The sequence below is a fragment of the Erinaceus europaeus genome, chromosome 5 (assembly GCF_950295315.1).
Source record: "Erinaceus europaeus chromosome 5, mEriEur2.1, whole genome shotgun sequence".
Taxonomy (NCBI): Eukaryota; Metazoa; Chordata; class Mammalia; order Eulipotyphla; family Erinaceidae; genus Erinaceus; species Erinaceus europaeus.
In genome coordinates, this window is record NC_080166.1 from 81,335,383 (window position 1) to 81,353,883 (window position 18,501).

At 39.5% G+C, this 18,501-nt stretch overlaps 1 protein-coding gene across 4 annotated transcripts in view; it reads left to right on the forward strand.

Annotated features, from left to right (window-relative positions):
- TMEM117 (transmembrane protein 117) overlaps positions 1-17,521 on the forward strand; it is a 581,240-nt gene extending 563,719 nt beyond the window's left edge. For 2 of the 4 annotated variants that reach the window (XM_060191438.1, XM_060191439.1), the window contains one exon: positions 10,465-12,493. In XM_060191438.1, coding sequence (XP_060047421.1) covers positions 10,465-11,111 — 647 coding nt within the window. In that variant the 3' untranslated portion in view covers positions 11,112-12,493. Of the gene's footprint in view, positions 1-9,565; positions 9,622-10,464; positions 12,494-17,362 lie in introns of those variants that run through there. The other 2 variants (XM_060191441.1, XM_060191440.1) reach the window with 2 other exon arrangements.
- Positions 17,522-18,501: the final 980 nt, after the last annotated feature.

Consider the following 18,501-nt stretch of genomic DNA (forward strand, 5'->3'; position numbering starts at 1 on the left):
ACAACTGGTTAAGCACACAGATTACCAAGAATAAGGACCTGAATTTGAGCCTTCATTTCCCACCTGCAGGGGGGGGGCACTTAAAGAGTGGTGAAACAGGTCTGCTGTCTATGTCTGAGTCTCCCCCTCTTCTCTCAATTTACCTCTGTCCTGTCTAATATAGAAAAGTAGAGAAAAAAATGTCCAGTGGGAATAGTAGATTTGTAATGCTGGCATCCAGTCCCAGTGATAACCCTGGTAGCAATGGAAAAACAAAAGGACTTCATTCCTTGTAGTTTTCTGGGCAATATCTCAGGATCTACCTACTAATGAAAAAATACTTTTTGAGTTAACATTTGTTGAAAACTAAGTTTTCTCTTATCCTATAACACATGCTAAGAACAAGACTATTTTATGCATCTGTACTGCATGCCAGTCTGGCCAAGCAGTGGCATAGGGTGGACATAGAGCATCCCACTACACAACTAAACCACAGTGACAACTGGCAACTCAACAACAACAAAAAGTTTTTTTTTTCTGCCTTCAGGGTTATTTCTGGGGCTCAGTGCCTACACTACAAATCTACTGCTCCAGGAGACCATTTCGCCTATTTTGTTGCCCTTGTTGTTGTTATTATTGTTGCCCTTGCTGCTGTTGTTGTTGGGTAGGACAGTGAGAAATGGAGAGAGGAAGGGAAGACAGAGAGGGGAGAGAGAGACACCTGTAGACCTGCTTCACCACCTATAAAGCCACCCCTCTGTAGGTGGGGAGCTGGGGGCTCGAACCAGCATCCTCACACCAGTCCTTGAACTTTACTTCATGTGCACTTAACCTGTTGTGCTATGACCCAGCCCAGTATTTTAAAAATACTGTGATCACAGGGGGGCTGGGCAGTGGTGTACCAGGTTAAGCAAACATAATACCAAGCACAAGGACCTATGCAAAGATCCCAGTTCGAGCACCCAGCTCAACACCTGCAAGGGAGTCACTTCACAAATAGTGAAGCAAGTTTGCAGGTGTCTATCTTTCTCCCTCTCTAAATTACCCTCCCCTGTCAATTTCTTTTCATCCTATCAAAAAATTGAAAAAATGGCAACAGGAACAGTGAATTCATAGTGCAGGCACTGATTGCCAGCAATAACTCTGGAGGCAAAAATAAACAAAAAAAAAAAAACTATGATCACATATTTGAATCAAGAGAGTTTCATGATATAGTGGTAATATCAGCACTTGGTATCCTTGTTCTTGGTTGAATAAAACGAGATCCATTCCTCCAGATTGTTAGCACTGATGCCAAGGGAGGGTGATATTTAATAAAGGATCCTTTGTAAAGTGAACTAGCACAGAATTCTAGGAATTCCCACAATGCCAAAAGATAAAATTACCATTATGATGTTATTTTTTGACGATCAATGAGATTCATTAAAAGCACAGAATATAAGAAAAGGGTTATCCCACTAACACCATGCAGTGATTTCTCATTAAAGGAGACAGTGAACTATTTCAGTGAGAAGGTTAATAGAAATGATGTATGGATTCTTACCCTACATCCTTGCTGATTTACATTATGCCATGTAGTTAAAACAACAGGGGAATGTAAAAATCTCCCATATGATTAATACAGAAGTGCCAAGCCTCTTGTTATGTCTGATTGTATATTCACAACAACACTCTTGGGAAATGGCAGTAGAAGCACTTTCTCTTCTTTTCTCTTATGTATCTTGTAACCTTTCTGTGTGGGTCATGTCAGGGACTTGAATGTATTTTCATGACAAAAAAAAAATCTGTGTTTTTATGTTTTTAGGAAAGCTTTCTCCATCTGAACATTGTGTATTCCATCTCTACCCTCTCTCTCTCTCTTTCTCTCTGTGAGATTTCCTGATCCCTCATAAAACATTAATAGACTCATCAAAGACTCCTTTAGGACTGGAAAAAAGTCTTAAAGATGATAAAGCTCAATTATCTCACTTTGTAGACAAGAACAATGGGAATGAGTACCCTGCCTTGTTTTGTTTTCTGGCTTGCCACAGTTCATAGGGCAACCATTGCTTTTTAAAGAGGGGAAAACTACTGCCAAGATAGCAGAACACCATAGGATAGTGAAAGGATGGAGGATAAAAATTAACATCCTTCCTCTGTATAAATTTGAAACATGAAAATAGTGTATAGTCATGGGCTCTTTGGAATATAACTAAAATATAACTACTCACTATCTATAAAATGGAGACACCCCCCGGCTCTTCATCTGAACTATTCTAGCCTTTAGGTTCATGATTAGTCAGCAATTTGTTTGGCTCTGTATATTTAACTCATTTTTCAGCCACCAGGTTCCAGATGCTAATATGATGCCAACCAGACTTTACTGGACAGACAACCCCACCAATGTGTCCTGGAGCTCTGCTTCCCCAGAGCCCTGCCCCACTAGGGAAAAAGAGAGGCAGGCTGGGAGTATGGATCAACCTGTCAATGCCCATGTTCAGCAGAGAAACAATTAAAGAAGCCAGACCTTCCACCTTCTGCATCCATAATGACCCTGGGTCCATACTCCCAGAGGGATAAAGAATAGGAAAGCTATCAGAAAAGGGGATGGGATACAGAGTTCTGGTGGTGGGAATTGTGTGGAGTTGTACCCCTCTTATCCTATGGTTTTTGTCAATGTTTCCTTTTTATAATTTTTTTTTTAAAAACAATTTATTTTACATTTTAAGTAGCTACGAGTTTCAGCTGAGGGCCTCTGACACTGAAAGCAAGGGTAATACTCCACCCCCAGAAGAAATTAAGTGAAGATACAATATTGGTAGGAATTTTGCCTTACTCTAGCCTCTCACCTCTGCCCTGTTCTACTCTGTGTGGAATACTCTCTTTCTCTACTGTGGGAAAGAGGTAGAAGACTGTTTCTTAGCTGAAATTGTGTGTACATAAAAGATTTCTTCTCAGGTCCAATCCAGCTGGAAGTTGTAGACAAATTATTAATGGCATAAGATTTGTAACATGTTTTATATGCTGATTTACAAAGCGTATTTACATAGTCACACACTGGATTGTCTTAAATAGCTGGTTATGTATAATTTACCCATCAATGTCAGTGCTAGGTAATACACGCTGCTTTATCCAAACTGGAACATCTGATTACCTTTAGGATATGTCTTTGCTACCTGTCTATTCTCTTTTCTTCCTCTGTTCTGTTACCAAGAACCTATATTAGCTGAAATTAAAAAGCAGAAGAATAAATTTATGAAAAATAATACTATCTACATTTGTAACAAACTATGCTTTGGGGAGAAATTTCAAAAATAACTTTTCATTTCACCCTCCTGATAGTCCCTGGAAATAGTTGCATTGGTGTCATTCTCTATTTCATGTGAATTTTTAAAAAATGGCTTCATATTACGAATAATGTGAAAAAGAAAAGAATCATGGAAATAGAAGTCTTCTAGTTCAGTATGCTCAATTTGAAAATAAAATGACTGAGTTCTAGGGAGGTTGAATAGGTTGACATTCAAGCTTAAATTATCTTTTGCAACTTCCTTTGTTAAATGTCTGGTTTTGTTGTTGTTGTTTATTTGTTTTTTTTTTTTTTTTTTTGTGAGAGGGAGAGAAAGAACCAGAGCACCACTCTGGGGATGCCAGAGATCAAACTCAGGACCTCATTCCTGCAAGTCCAGCCCTTAATCCACAGTGACACCCATGATGATGTATTGTTGTATGAGAATGAGAACTATCTATTAGTTTTTAACCTATACTTTCGTCGCTGTGTTAGCCCTCTTGCAAATCAGCAAAGAGGTGGAGAGCAAGATGGTGTATTTCATCCACTGTTGCCAAACTCCAGGCTTTCAGTTTGCTCCTCCTGCATCTCATCTACACATTCAAACTCCAGGCCATAGGAGAAACAGCATAAAGGGATTCCTCAGGGTGAAAGTTTAGTAACCAGACTAGTCCAACACGATTCAACTGAGGTGCTACAAAAACAATCTGAAAATATAGACAAAAGCTTCTCCTAACTGCCATAAGCCTTCTTAGTTTCATGAGTGAACAATCACTTCCATTTTTTTCTAACTTTGTTCTTTTTAATATTGGTTAGCACTATTATACCATGTAGAGGGTTGCTGTCACACTCTACGTGTATAGAGATTCTCCACACCCACCACCAGATTTGTTATGGAGTAGGACAGTCAGGTTTGCTTGCAAGCTCGTTTGTCTTAATTGTTTACATCCAACATGTAAGTGAAATTATCCAACAATTGCCTTTCAAGACCTTTACTTATTCCTTTCACTTCCACTTTTCCCTGGAGACATGATGCTATTTTTCTTTTCTGTCTTTTTTTTTTTTTTGTATTTCATTTTTTATTCTATTGCATATATCTCACAACTTCTTTATTCATCCATCTGTCAAAATGTATTTAGATAGATGCCACAATTTGGCTATAGTGAATAGTGATGCTATGAACATAGGTGTTCATAGACTACATACTTTTTATCTCTCCTCTTTTTTTTTTTCCTCCAGGGTTATTGTAGGGGGCTTAGTGCCAGCACTACAAATCCAAGACTGCTGGCAGCCTTTTTTTTTTCTAATTGGATAGGACAGAAAGAAATTACAAATTGAGAGAGGAGGGCAAGACAGAGAAGGGGAAAGATAGACACCTGCAGACCTGCTTCACCGCTTGTGAAACGACCACCCCCATCCCCACCCCCCCCCGCAGGTGAGGAGCTGGGGTTCGAACCTGGATCCTTGAACAAGTCCTTGTACTTAATACTATGTATGCTTAACCGGGTGCTCCACTGCCAGGCCTCCTATACTTTCAATTAGTGCTTTTGTGTTCTTCAGATAAATGTCTAAGAATGGTATAGTTGGATGGTGAGGTATTTCCATTTTTATTTTTTTAAAGAATCTCTGTACTGTTTCCATTGGTGCTGTACCAGTTTGCTTTCCCATCAGCAGTGCATCAGTGTTCTTTTGTTCCCACAAACTCACCAGCACTTGTTTCCAATCTTTATAATGTGGGTTCTTTTCCCTGGTATGAGGTGGTACCTCATTGTGGCGTTTATTTGCTTTTCTAATTATAAATGGTGCACCGCCTATTTTCCTGTGCCTGTAAGTTGTCTGTGTGTCTCCTTTGGAGGTCACTTCCATATTTATCACCAACTTGATCCCTTCCTCTGGTTAGTAACACTCACTGAGCATCTTTCCCTGTCAGCACCGTCTGCATGCTTTTTGAACATCCCTCTCTGTCCTCCCTGACTGTGAGGCTCCTCCCTTCACATTCTGATGTCCTGGTTTCCTAGAAACAAGAACTCCTTCACACAGGACTGCCTGAGTCACAAGAGTATTCAAATAACCATTCTGCAAAAGCCTTTAGTGAATAAAGAAAGTGATGAAATTAAAGAGGTCCAAGGATCTCTTTCCCCAACAACATCCAGCTTGGATTCAGGACACATGTCATTTACAGCAAGGGAGTAAATATGAAGCTTTTATAAGGCTCACATCCAAAGCTGCTCTGTCAGCTTGCTTTCTAGGATGGCATCTACTCACTGGTGCCTTGGAGATGAGAATCACAGACTTTTCCAGAATACCTGTCTCTTTCTCTCTTTTATTTTTTTGTTCCTGCTCATTTGCCTCATAATCTTTTCCTTTCTTTTCTGTCCCTCTCCTCATAGCTGGCGGGAAGCAAAGTCAGGCCTGCTGTATGGCACAGCCCCAGCAGGCTAGGGCTAACTGCAAAGCAGGGAGTCCTGTACTAAACCGAAGCTATTTTTCCTTACATTGATAATTTAAAGATTTATTGGCAATTGAAAATACACAAATATTACCTGACGACAATGGTGGAGGCAAGTCAGGCCTGCTGTATGGCACAGCCCCAGCAGGCATGGGCTAACTGCAAAGCGGGGAGTCCTAAGACTAAACTGAAGCTATTTTTCCTTACACTGATAATTTAAAGACCTATTGGCTATACTGGATATGCATAAATAATACCTGGGGACAATAAAATGAGGTCCCTGGGGGAAGTACATTGTGACAACAATTATGGCAATGAGTGTGACAAGACTAAAAATGGCCTAGGAGCAGAAGCTGCTGTACCCATTGGGAGGCTTTCAGAAAAAGAGCTACTTCTCAGCACTACAGCTTCTCAATTAGCTGGACTCAGAGCAAAAGCCAGAATTATGGGTGGCTTATAGTATGAGTGACAGACTGTGATCTCCATCTAAATATAAAGAGGCCCTATTGCTTATCCTCACCCACAAACACCCTGCTTCCACTTACAGGCATCCATGATGAATATTAGGTTGTGTAGTTAAATAGCTAATGTTAGGATATATGGGTAGAAGTAAGTAAACTTTCATTAGCTAAAAGTTAGTGAACGTTTATATATGCAGAGGTTAACCAGAAGAGAGGCCCATGATGTGTGCTTACTTTACAGCAGAAGATTTCTTTAGGTGGACAGCCTACTATATTTTAAAAAAACTTGGCTTATGATCTACTCAGACTCACCCAAGAATGGGTTAAGAAGAAAAGGCATTAGATTTAGCTCCAGGGAAAAAGGTTTATTCATGCAGAAGGTCAGAACAGGGAGATGGTCAAAACACAGGTGGTCATTTCAAGGATAGATTTAGACTACTCCAGATCAAGGAAACTTTCAAGGATAGATTTAGACTACCCCAGACTCAGGAAACTTTCAAGGGAAGATTAGGATGCCCCAGACCTAGGTAACTTTTTAAAGAATACATACATACATACTACTACTAATAATAATAATGTTGTTTGTTGAAGGTTATTCTTGATGTTAATGAAAACAATCATACAGTATGTCATCTGTATCCTTGATGTTAATGAAAATAATCTTACATGATGTCAATTATATCTTGGCAAAAAGTGTTTAAATAAAAAAACCCTCTGCAGACAGAGGGCTGAGATGCTTCTCTCCTGCACCTAAAGCGGTTGACGTGTCTCACTTCATTCATCTCACCGACTCCCCCTTTCCTTCAGGGACTTTCGCCGGGGCTGGCTCCTGGCACTTAGCCTCTCTCTTCCACATCATCTGACTATGTTGTGTGTGATTCTATGTGCAGCATAATAAACACATAAACTTTTCCAAACTGTTCTCTGCCCTAGTTTTCTCTCAAGGATACTATGAATTGTCACTTCCTCTAAAATCCTTTCCACAAAAATTAGCCCTGAGTTTTGACTCTACTTTCTCAACATCTGCAGCATTTATAATTTATAATTGGCACCTCTGAAATGTAGCCTCTTATTCTGTATCTCCTGATGTCTCTGTTCTGTTTCCTCAATAAGGTGATGAATTTATTTCCTAAACACACAGACACACACACACCAGTTTCTAAGGACTCCTACACAGAGCCTATTGTAAGCAAAATAAATTGGTAATTATGCTCACCTTTGTAGTTAATTGAATTTCTCCCCTTGAGTTTTTCTTAATTTGTTTTATGGTTGATACTTAGTGTCACTGTTTTGGTTTTGAAGATCAGGAAGTCTAGAAGTTCAAATTTTATACTGCCAGATGTTGTAAATATTTTATCATATCTGAAAACATTCCAGTGTTGTTTTTAAAATCATTTAATTGGGAGAAGTTAATGATTTACAGTACAACTGTTGGCACGTGGATACAATTTATCTCTCCGTGATAGATGTCTGTAAAACACTCTTACCCTCAACTTAGGTCCTTTCCCACCATCATGTACTATATCCTCTTCACCCCCTCCCTCTCCCTCCTTTACCAGAGTGCTTTGCTTTAGTGCAATACACTGCACCACACTCAGATTTCCATGGTCCTAACTTAGGCATTCAGAAAGCTATTCACTCAGACAAGAGTTTCTGTTAAAAATATTGTTAAGTACAGTGTAGTTGACCAATTTCAGGACAGAGTTACTTATCACTTCCCTTCACATGACTTGCTTGATTTCTGTTCATGGAGAAGGTATATCTTTTCAAGTCAGTGAAAAATTATCATGACTTAGAAAAGACTTTGATAATGATAATGAGTTCCTATTATCCACCACACACTGAACTTAGCTTGTAACAATCTCATGAAATGCTAACAGTTTAAAATAAATACTACCAGGGAGTCAGGCAGTAGCGTAGTGGGTTAAGCGCATGTGGCACAAAATGCAAGGACCAGCTTAAGGATCCCAGTTCAAGCTCCTGCCTGCAGGGGAGTTGCTTCACAAGTGGTGAAGCAGGTCTGCAGGTGTCTATCTTTCTCTCCCCCTCTTTATCTTCCCCTCCTCTTTCCATTTCTCTCTGTCCTATCCAACAACAACTACAACAATAAAAAACAAGGGCAACAAAAGGGAACAAATAAATAAATATTACAAAAAAAAATACTACTTTCTGCATGTGGAGAAACTGGATTTCAAATCACAGAGCTAGTAAGTTTTGAATCTGGGACTAAAACCCTTCAACACTGCACATACAAGAAGCTTGAAAATATGTAATGGTGATGATACGATACTACATTTTTCACTTTTAAATAGATGTATATTCTGTTAGAGTGCATGTTTAAAAATATTTTTGTTCTTTTTTCTATTATTTTTGTTCTTCTATTATTTCATAAGATAGAGAAAAATTGAGAAGAGTGGGAAAATTGAGAGAAAGAGAGATGCCTGCAGCACTGCTTTACCACTCATAAACTGCTCCCTCCTGCCCCCACCATCAGGGAACAGGGATTTGAACATGGTAATATGTCTGCTCAAGTGATTGCACCATCACCTGGCCCCTTTGCAAAAGACATTTCTAACAGTTTTGGTTTGTTCAAAATTTTATCTCTACCCCATCCCAAGAGACCTATAACCCTGTGAAACATGATTATAATGTCCACATAACTTCATCATAATGATACATTAATTATACTAATGTTTAAAACATGTTACCTCTGTCACCCAGTTTTCTGCAGAAAACCTATGAGAATGTTAGTGTGACACACTTCATATGGTAAAACTTGAAATAAGTCATGACTGTGATAAAAATTGCCATGTAATCCAATAAACCCTGATCTTTGTTCTTATATCCTATTTACAGATAAAGATATCACCAAAGAAGGTCTCTAAATAATGTCTTATTTATATAAGGTTTTTAAATACTACAAATAAATCGCAGTACATACAATGTCTCCAAATCATGTCTTCTAAAACAGTTCATTAGCTGTAGCTATATTTATGTGTTTCACAAATGGATCCTTCAACAAGAATTTGATGCAATTATTTTTAAAGTCTTAAATAAATGCTCAAGGCTTATTGATCTCCATCACACCAACTAATGGCTTAATCAACAGGTCACCTACAAATAGCAAAGTGAATTCAATTGATATACTACTGTGCTTGCATTGCAAAATGATTTATTTCTTGCCCAGACATAATTATAAAACTGTAAGAGCTGGGAGGGGATGGGATACAGAGTTCTGGTGGTGGGAATTTTGTGAAGTTGTACCCCTCTTATCCTATGGTTTTTTCAATGTTTCCTTTTTATAAATTAAAAATAAAAACAAAACTGTAAGAGCTGTTCAATCATACACTGGACTTTTCTAAGAATTTCATTAGAACTACATTTTTAAACATTAATTGAAATATTCTATAGAACAATCCACATGGAACCATATTTGAGTACAGCTGTGATGCCTATAAAACAAGAAGGTATGTCTTTGGTTAAAAAATGCCAACCAGACTTCCCTGGACAGACAACCCCACCAATGTGTTCTGGAGCTCCAATTCCCCAGAACCCCGCCCCCCTAGGGAAAAAGAGAGGCAGGCTTGGAGTATGGATCAACCTGTCAGTGCCCATGTTCATCGGGGAAGCAATTACAGAAGCCAGACCTTCCACCTTCTGCATCCCACAATGACTTTGGGTCCATATTCCCAGAAAGTTAAAGAATAGGAAAGCTATCAAGGGAGGGGATGGGATAAAGAGTTCTGGTGGTGTGAATTATGTGGAGTTGTACCTCTCTTATCCTATGGTTTTGTCAGTGTTTCCTTTTTATATATAAAATTTTAAAAAACATATTGGTAACACATTCATTGCCATGCCCATCACAACAATCTCTCCCCCAAACAAACAGATATTTCAAAAAGAGCATGTTTGTATACCTTAAGATAATTAAAAGAAAAGCAATCACTGTTGTTTGAACATATTTGCCATAATTTTTTTTCTAAAAAAATACTATAAGTTATAGGCTCTCAGACCTATCACTACATTTTCATGGGCCTGTATTGTGTACCAAGAGGTTCAAGGATCTCTTTCCCCAACAACATCCAATCTGGATTCAGGACACATGCCATTTACAGCAAGGAAATAAATTTAAGAAATTTCCTTTATAAATACATTTAGTGATAATATATTATTCTTAAAAAAAAAGGAACTGTCAATGGCTCTAAAACATTAACAGTTTGTTCTAACAATATCTCTATTCTGTTGAAGAGAAGAAGCTTCTTGCAATTTTATAGTTCTTTGACTAATGCAGTATTTCTTCTTAAATGCAGGTAAATGGTTTAACTACGGAATTATCTTTCTTGTCTTGATATTGGACCTGAATATGTGGAAGAACCAGATATTTTATAAGCCTCATGAATATGGACAGTATATTGGACCTGGGCAGAAGATCTATACAGTGAAGGACTCAGAAAGCTTAAAGGATTTGAACAGAACCAAGCTATCTTGGGAATGGCGATCCAATCACACGAACCCACAGACTAATAAAACATACGTGGAGGGGGACATGTTCTTACACAGCAGGTACATAGGAGCTAGCCTTGATGTCAAGTGTCTAGCATTTGTTCCAAGTCTGATAGCTTTTGTGTGGTTTGGATTCTTTATCTGGTTCTTTGGACGATTTTTGAAAAATGAGCAAGGCATGGAGAATCAAGACAAAACATACACACGCATGAAAAGGAAATCTCCATCGGAACACAGCAAAGACATGGGGATCACGAGAGAAAACACCCAGGTCTCAGTGGAAGACCCACTGAACGACCCCCCTCTGGTGTGCATCAGGTCTGACTTCAATGAGATTGTCTACAAGTCCTCCCACCTCACGTCAGAGAACTTGAGCTCACACTTAAACGAGCCTGCCAGCATCACGGAAGGTGAGCCAGATCCAGTGACTTCCAAGAGCACACCTATGAACTAGCTTCCCTGTCTCGAAGATAGCAACACAGCAACAGCCTGAGTGCAACTTTGCAAAGTTAGTCTTTCCTTTTGTCAATGTCAGGTTTATGTAGCGTTAGGTTCAGGAGATATAAACAAATGCCACAACGGTGCTCAACATGCTTTTTTCTAGGACTCATTGTTTTCTATCTGTATGATGATACATGTGCCTACTGTCTGTCTAACAGTCCTCTTTAGATTGCTCTTCACAATCACACAAGCTCTGTACTGACTCTCCAGCATGGTAGAAGATTAGCTGATTACCCAGTGTGTCTGATGTTCAACCATAGTGGTGCCTTGAGACATTAAACTGTTTTTAACTGTACCAGAAATGAAGTGTGGAACAGTTCTCTAACCTACTTCCAGTGGGATTTTTTTTTTGTACGCAATTGTTCTCTACACTTGATCTCTGAGCAGAAAACAGATCCAGCCAAGATGTAGCTCAGGAAAGACCTTTTTGGCTTCTGATTCAGCAGTGGAGGGAGTGATGCTGACAGCTGCCCTGCAGAGCAAGTAACATGGTGGTCGCCTTTGAATTCCCATTGGCTGCCCTCCAAATACAAATGCAGATGCAAAATTCAGTAATGTGAGAATGATCTTACAGCACGGTCACTACTTGCGAAACGTGACTTTCTCCAACCCATTGCAATGAGATGATCAAGATCTAATTATGTTTTCCTAGTGAAAGGTAAATTGCTACCTGATTGAGAATCCTACCCTTTCACCTTTTGATGGAAACCAAGGTAAAGAGGCGCAGTTGGGGGAAAGGGGAGGGACTCTCAAATTGGTTGGCATTTACACAAAGTCAAAGCAAACCTAGGAACTGAAGTTCTGATTGCCTGAGCTCTTCCAGCCTACTAGCTACAATGTTTGTACATCTTTCTGCAAAAATGGCTCTGGAGGGTAAAACATACACCAGCCTTGAACAAGAGAGCATCTTTAGAAGCAGGCATCAGAACCTTGTGAGGTAGAAAAAAGATGTGCATGAATAAATCCGTTCTGTGGCTTGTGTGTGCAGTTCTTTTTTTTTTTAAAAAAAATTAAACATCGCACACTAATAAAAATGAGTTATACATCAGTGATGGTGTGATGTAGTTTTTGTTTATATGGGAGGAGTTAGAATTGGATGTTTCAATTTTTTTTTATCTTGATGTTAGGCAATTTAAGAAAGGGAACACCTAGGGGCTGGGGAGACAGCAGAGGTTGTACAAAAGACTTTTGTATCTGAGGTTCAATCCATAAGACAGATCTGAGCAGTGCTTTGGCATCTCTCTCCCCCCTCCATATGTGTGTGTGTGTGTGTGTGTGTGTGTGTGTGTGTGTGCATCTTTCATAAAAGTAAATAAATTGAACACTCCCACCTTACCTTGAGTTTGGTTTCATATTTTATCTCCTTGAAGGGGAGAGATCACTGTTAAGGCAAAATTGGTTTCCTTTCACATAAGGATATACTTCTATATCTATGTCTTTACAATTTTTTTAAATCTCTTTTGTTTTGACCTATCTGCTTTTAAGCTTGCAGCATGCTGAACTAAGCATGCATAATAGGACTCTGCATTTATCTGTCACTTGGGAGCCAACTTTGATAAACATCTTTCTAAAATTATTTACAGAGCAATTGGAACCAGGCCCCTGCTGTTTCTTTTACCTTTAATAGCCATGCATGGTGCTACTCAGAATAATAAATTTCTCTGAAAATTCAGAGGTCAAGCTCCCATAGCAATCTGTTAATGCAAAGAAACAATATTGACCCAAAGAGATTTACCACCTGATCCCCCAAATGTAGTAACATTGGCTATTAACATATCTGTGAAACATTCAACTTAAAACTCTGGGTGCAAGTAATACTTCAATATTATCATTTATTCTTAAATTCAACACCTTATAGAGTGAACAAGGAATTAACTTAGAAAGAGGGTGTTTATTGTTTATATGCATTTCGGATGAAAATGTTTGAGACTTATATATGGGCTTTAGAAAAAGAAATGCTTCAAGGAGGAAATTTAATGAGAAGATTTTAAAAAATGACAAACCCTAGAACACTTTGCTTTTGTGCTTATAGGTATTGACTGATCACCATCTGATATGAAGATAAGTCTTTAAAGTCTCCATAAGTTTTACTCTCAAATGAAATAACTTCCAGAGGTGACATTTTAATACCCAAACAAGATCTGAGCCTTTGGAAGCCTTTGGGTTTTCAATCATATATACCAGTTTTAACCGTTTCTCTAATTGTGAATTTCCTTCCTTCTTTTGCTGCCTCTTTTAGATACTGCACCCTATCTGCATTTGTAGCAACCAAAGATTAGAAAATAAAATAGCGGAGAGGAAGAGTTGGGGGGGTACTCACTGCAAACTCTATTGTACTTCTGCTTTCAGGTATATATTTTGCACTTGTTTATGGATACATGTGAACATATGCTCTCTCTCACAGAAACTGGTGTATATCTAGGTTTTGGGACTTTGTTAGAAAGTGATCCACCTGGGATGGAATTAGAGAATACTATGAAAGGAAAGGTCTCACCCGAGTAATGAAGCTGAAGGGTTGTCATTCCACACGTGAAGTCTCTGGACACAGTCTGAAGTGAAGCATGTTGAGGTGGCAATCATTGCGTTGATTAGGTTGCGATCGGTTGATGCAATATTATTTGATATGGATTGGGAAAGGCATGCGGGAAAGTGGGCCCTATTCTAAGGTTCCAGGACTGGGAGAAATATAGGCTCTATAGTAGAGATGTGAGGTTCCTGCTATCTTAGGGTTCAAAAAGACAATGGATAGTTAATGTTATCATCACATTAAATTGGGAGTATGGACCGACCAGTCAATGTCCATGTTCAGCGGGGAAGCAATTACAGAAGCCAGACCTTCCACATTCTTCAACCCACGACCCTGGGTCCAAGCTCCCAGAGGGATAGAGAATGGGAAAGCTATCAGGGGAGGGGGTGGGTTATGGAGATTGGGTGGTGGGAATTGTGTGGAGTTGTACCCCTTCTACCCTATGGTTTTGTTAATTTATCCTTTCTTAAATAAAAAATAAATTAAAAAAAAGAAAAGAAAATAGCACCAAAGCCTCTGACAGCCATTCATGTTTAGTCTTGGATTCTGAGCTATGTTTCAATAGACTGGCATCTACAGAGCTACCTCCAGAGTTATCGCTGGGGTTCAGTGACAGCACTAAAATCCACTTCTCCTGGTGGCTTTTTTTTATTGATAGGACAGAGAGAAATACACACACACACACACACACACACACACACACATACATATAGGACAGAAAGGGGAGGGAGATAGGGGATAGGGAGAGAGATAGATACCTGCAGACCTGCGTCACCACTCATGAAGTGACCCTCTCCCCGCCCCCCACAGGTGGAGAGCCAGGGGGCTCAAACTGGGATTCTTGCATGGGTCCTTGCAATTCCTACTATGTGCACTTAACCCAGAGTTCCACTTATAGGCCTCCCTGTCCTTTTTTTAAGTATACACACACACACACACACACAGAGACATAGAGAGAGAGACAGAGGGAGAGAGACAGGAGAGAGAGAAAGAGGAAAAGACCACAGCCCCAAAGCTTCCTTCAATTCAGTAAAGACCAGGCTTAATCCCGGATCATGCACATGGCAAAGCTGACCTTGTGGACAATTGAAACAAAGGTTTAAAGACCACACAGAAAATTAAAGAGTTATAAAAAAAAAGGATTAAAAGTCACACTGACTGTAAAGAAAGCATAACAAATATGCTTTCACTGCCATAATGCTAAAGGATGATAAGCAATTGTATGTCTACTGTTCAATAAGTATAAGATTTCTTTCATGCAGTGTGGAATTTGCCTTAATTTGACACAATCTTAGTACCCTATACGGTACAGCATGTAATCGTTTAAATGGACAATTAAATCAACACTATGAATTTCTGCCTGGTAACACTTGCCCAGATATAAATCTCATAACTCCATGCCCACTCACATCATCTAGCCATAGTTAGCTACCTCATCTTCTCTGCAGGGTGGCTGCCTATTGTGTTCACATATCCTGTAGAAGTTCTAAGATCACTAGTGAATCCCATCAGGGATGTTAAAGATTATTTTTTCCCCATTTGTCCTGGGGAAATCAGTCAGGCTCAACATCTTTTCCATTTCCAGCCTTGGAGAGTATGCAAAAGCTCTACATGCAGATGGTATAGTAGAAAGAAGTCATCAGAGCAGACACCTGGAAATGAGAGTCGGTGCTGTTGTTGAATTCCACTGGGTTCCAGAAAGGGGTTGTATCAACTGGTTTAGCTATTCTGGGAGCCAACAACATAGTCTAATATGAAACATAGAAAAGATGATGCTGACACATACATAGCTGTCAGCTACCCCAACAGCTGATGCCTCCTAATGCCAAATGGATTATCTAGAATTCAGGCAAGATATCAACACGCCACCACTGATTGACACCTACCTATCCTGAACTGATATATATAGTGACTTAGTATTGATTTACAGAATCATAAAAAATGCTTATAATTCTATACCATTCCCACCACCAAAATTCAGTATCCCTAGTCCCTCTATTGAAAAGTGCAGTAGTTCTCCCAAGGTTGAGGATGTGGGCTGACTATCATTTCTATAACTATCTATCCCTATTTATGTATATTTATATATATGTATATGTATACATATATTTATATATATGTATATTCCCTCTTCTCTCTCCAGGTCCTGATGGAGTTAGAGTTCAAAGCCCTCTGTTCAACTTCCCTTATCCTATCTCCCCATCTGGGAGTATGGACCAAAATTCTTTTTGGGATTCAGAAGGTGGGAGTTCTGGCTTCTATAATAGCTTCTCCTCTGGACATGGGTATTGACAGGTCAATCCATACCCCCAGCCTTTTTCTATCTCCATAGTTGGGTAGAGCTCTGGAGAGATGAGGTTCTGGGATACATTAGTGAGGTTGTCTGCCCAGAGAAATCAGGATGGAATCATAAAAGCATCTACAACTTGGTAACTGAAAGGAGGTAACCCAAAGATAGGAATAGAGCATATGAGAATAGGAATGAACAGAATAGGGTGGAAAGAAGCAATGAATTTTATTTTAGTTATGTTGCTAGAGGCTCATGCCTTTTTTAGTTTTTGCTTGAGTTTGATAACTAGCATGGACTTGGACAAAAATGCAGTCTGGGTGTCACTGTCAAGGGAAATTCAACATGAAGATTTTGTGAATTTAGTACTTCTGTCCCTAAGGGAGTAGACTCAAAAGAAAATGCTCAGCAGATCTTATGGGGTTCCACAAAAGGTCAATTGGTTGGAATGGTTGATTTCTTAGCCTGTATGACTCCAATCACTCTATGCCTCAGGGAGCATGTGAGACCTGGGGGGAGGAGGCATGGGACCCTTAAAAAAAGAAGTTCATAGATAGTTGAGGGGAAAGAACAATGTGGGATGTGAAGGACAAAAATCAATCTTCAACAGGAGACTGGGGCATCCTTGATCAAAGGGCAAACACTGAGGCAATGTCCATTTAAGCTTGTCATCAGTATATAAAAAACAGACATCAACAGGGAAATCTTTTAGATGCTCTGTAATCATCTCAAAAACATCTGTCTATTGCTAAATATTTATTTTATATGATAGGACAGAAATAAATTGAGAAGAAAGGGAGAGCAGAAGAGAAACACCTACAGCACTGCTTCACTGCTCATGAAGTTCTCCTGCCCACATGTGGGGGCCAGGGCCTTGAACTGGGGTCGTTGCACATAGTAACTTGTACATTCAAATGAGTACACCACTGCCTGGCCCCTAGCCTCAAAACTTTAAATGTGAAAAAGATTAGGCAACATTATTGCTAACTTAATATGTGCAAAATACTACTGATACTCCTTGAGTGTAGTGTGAGGTATCACTTATTTTACTGGAGAGTACTGAGCATGTCTCAACAAGCCTATTTCTTAGTTCTCCAGCATTATTTTTCAGAAACTCTTACATGGTTGAGATTTTCCAGGACTTCCCTTCATGACCAGAGAGGGTCATGCTGGTTTCTAATTGGAATCAGATCACTTGGAGAGTACACCAGCTTTGTCATGCACAGGATCCAGGTTCAGGAGCAATGAAGCAGCGCTGCAGGTGTCAATCTCCTCTCTATTTCCCCTTCTCTTCTCAATTTCTCTATTCTATCAAAGAAAAGAAAGGAATATATATGCAGTGGATTGAACAGGCAGCATTGAGTCCCCAAAATAATGAAGTTTTTTTTAGGGATCGAGCAGTGGAACACCTGGCAAGAGCACATAGTATGAAGCACAAGGACCTGTGTAAGGACCTGGGTTCGAGCCCCGATTCCCCATCTGCAATGGGGTCGCTTCACAAGCGGTAAAGCAGGTCTGCAGGGGTATTTTTATCTCTCTATCTCTACTTCTCCCTCTCTTAAATTTCTCTTTGTCTATCCAATAAAAAAAATGGCCACCAGGAGCAGTGGATTTGTAATGCTAGCACTAAGCAGTTTACATACATTTTTTTTTTTCTGTTTCTATGTCGTGAACTCTGCAAACTGCAGTGTAATCTCTTTTGCTCCTGACAAAAGTTCAGACCTCTTGGTTTACAAGCAAGTGGCTAAATTGCCTACAATCAATGGCCATAATCCTCTGGAGCTATGGGGCCAAACTTAGTCCTCCAACTTCCCTCAGCTCTGGAGTTGCTGAATTATTTCCTTCCTTTTGTGATTGCTTTACCAGCTTAGTGTCTCAGCACTTTCTCATTGAGCCAGTAATCCACCGCCTTTGCTAAATCCCGGTGTGAAAGTGTTTACGTCTTCGGCATTTAAAGGAGAGGCAGTACATGCACCTGTGCTCTCACAATTTTGGCTCTTCCAAACTGAGTTTCTAGATGCCCAGGAGTGTCACTGTCCCAGAGTGTCACTCCAGCCTTGCCTTTCAGAAAGAGTCTCAGGATTCAGAAAGAATCTCAGGATCAAGGTGACACTAAAGCCAGACTTTAATGCTTTATAGACTGGTGCTTTAAAATAGAATCATATCTTTTATTTCAGTTTATAGACTTTTTGCTTTGAGTACACCATGATTTTATTATATATTTTATTTAATGAGAGAGAGAGAGAGAGAGAGAGAAAGACTGAGCAGTTCTGGTTTATGATGGTGCTAGAGATTGAACTTGGGTTCTTGGAGCCTCAGGCATGACAGTCTTTTTTTTTTTTTTTGCCCCCAGGTTTATTACTGGGGTTTGGTGCCTGCACTACGAATCCACGCTCCTGTCAATCTTTTTTTTAAAATTTTTGTTGCCCTTGTTGATATTGTTACTGCTGTTGGATAGGACAGAGTGAAATTGAGAGAGGAGGGGAAGATAGAGGGGGAGAGAAAGATAGACACCTACAGACCTGCTTC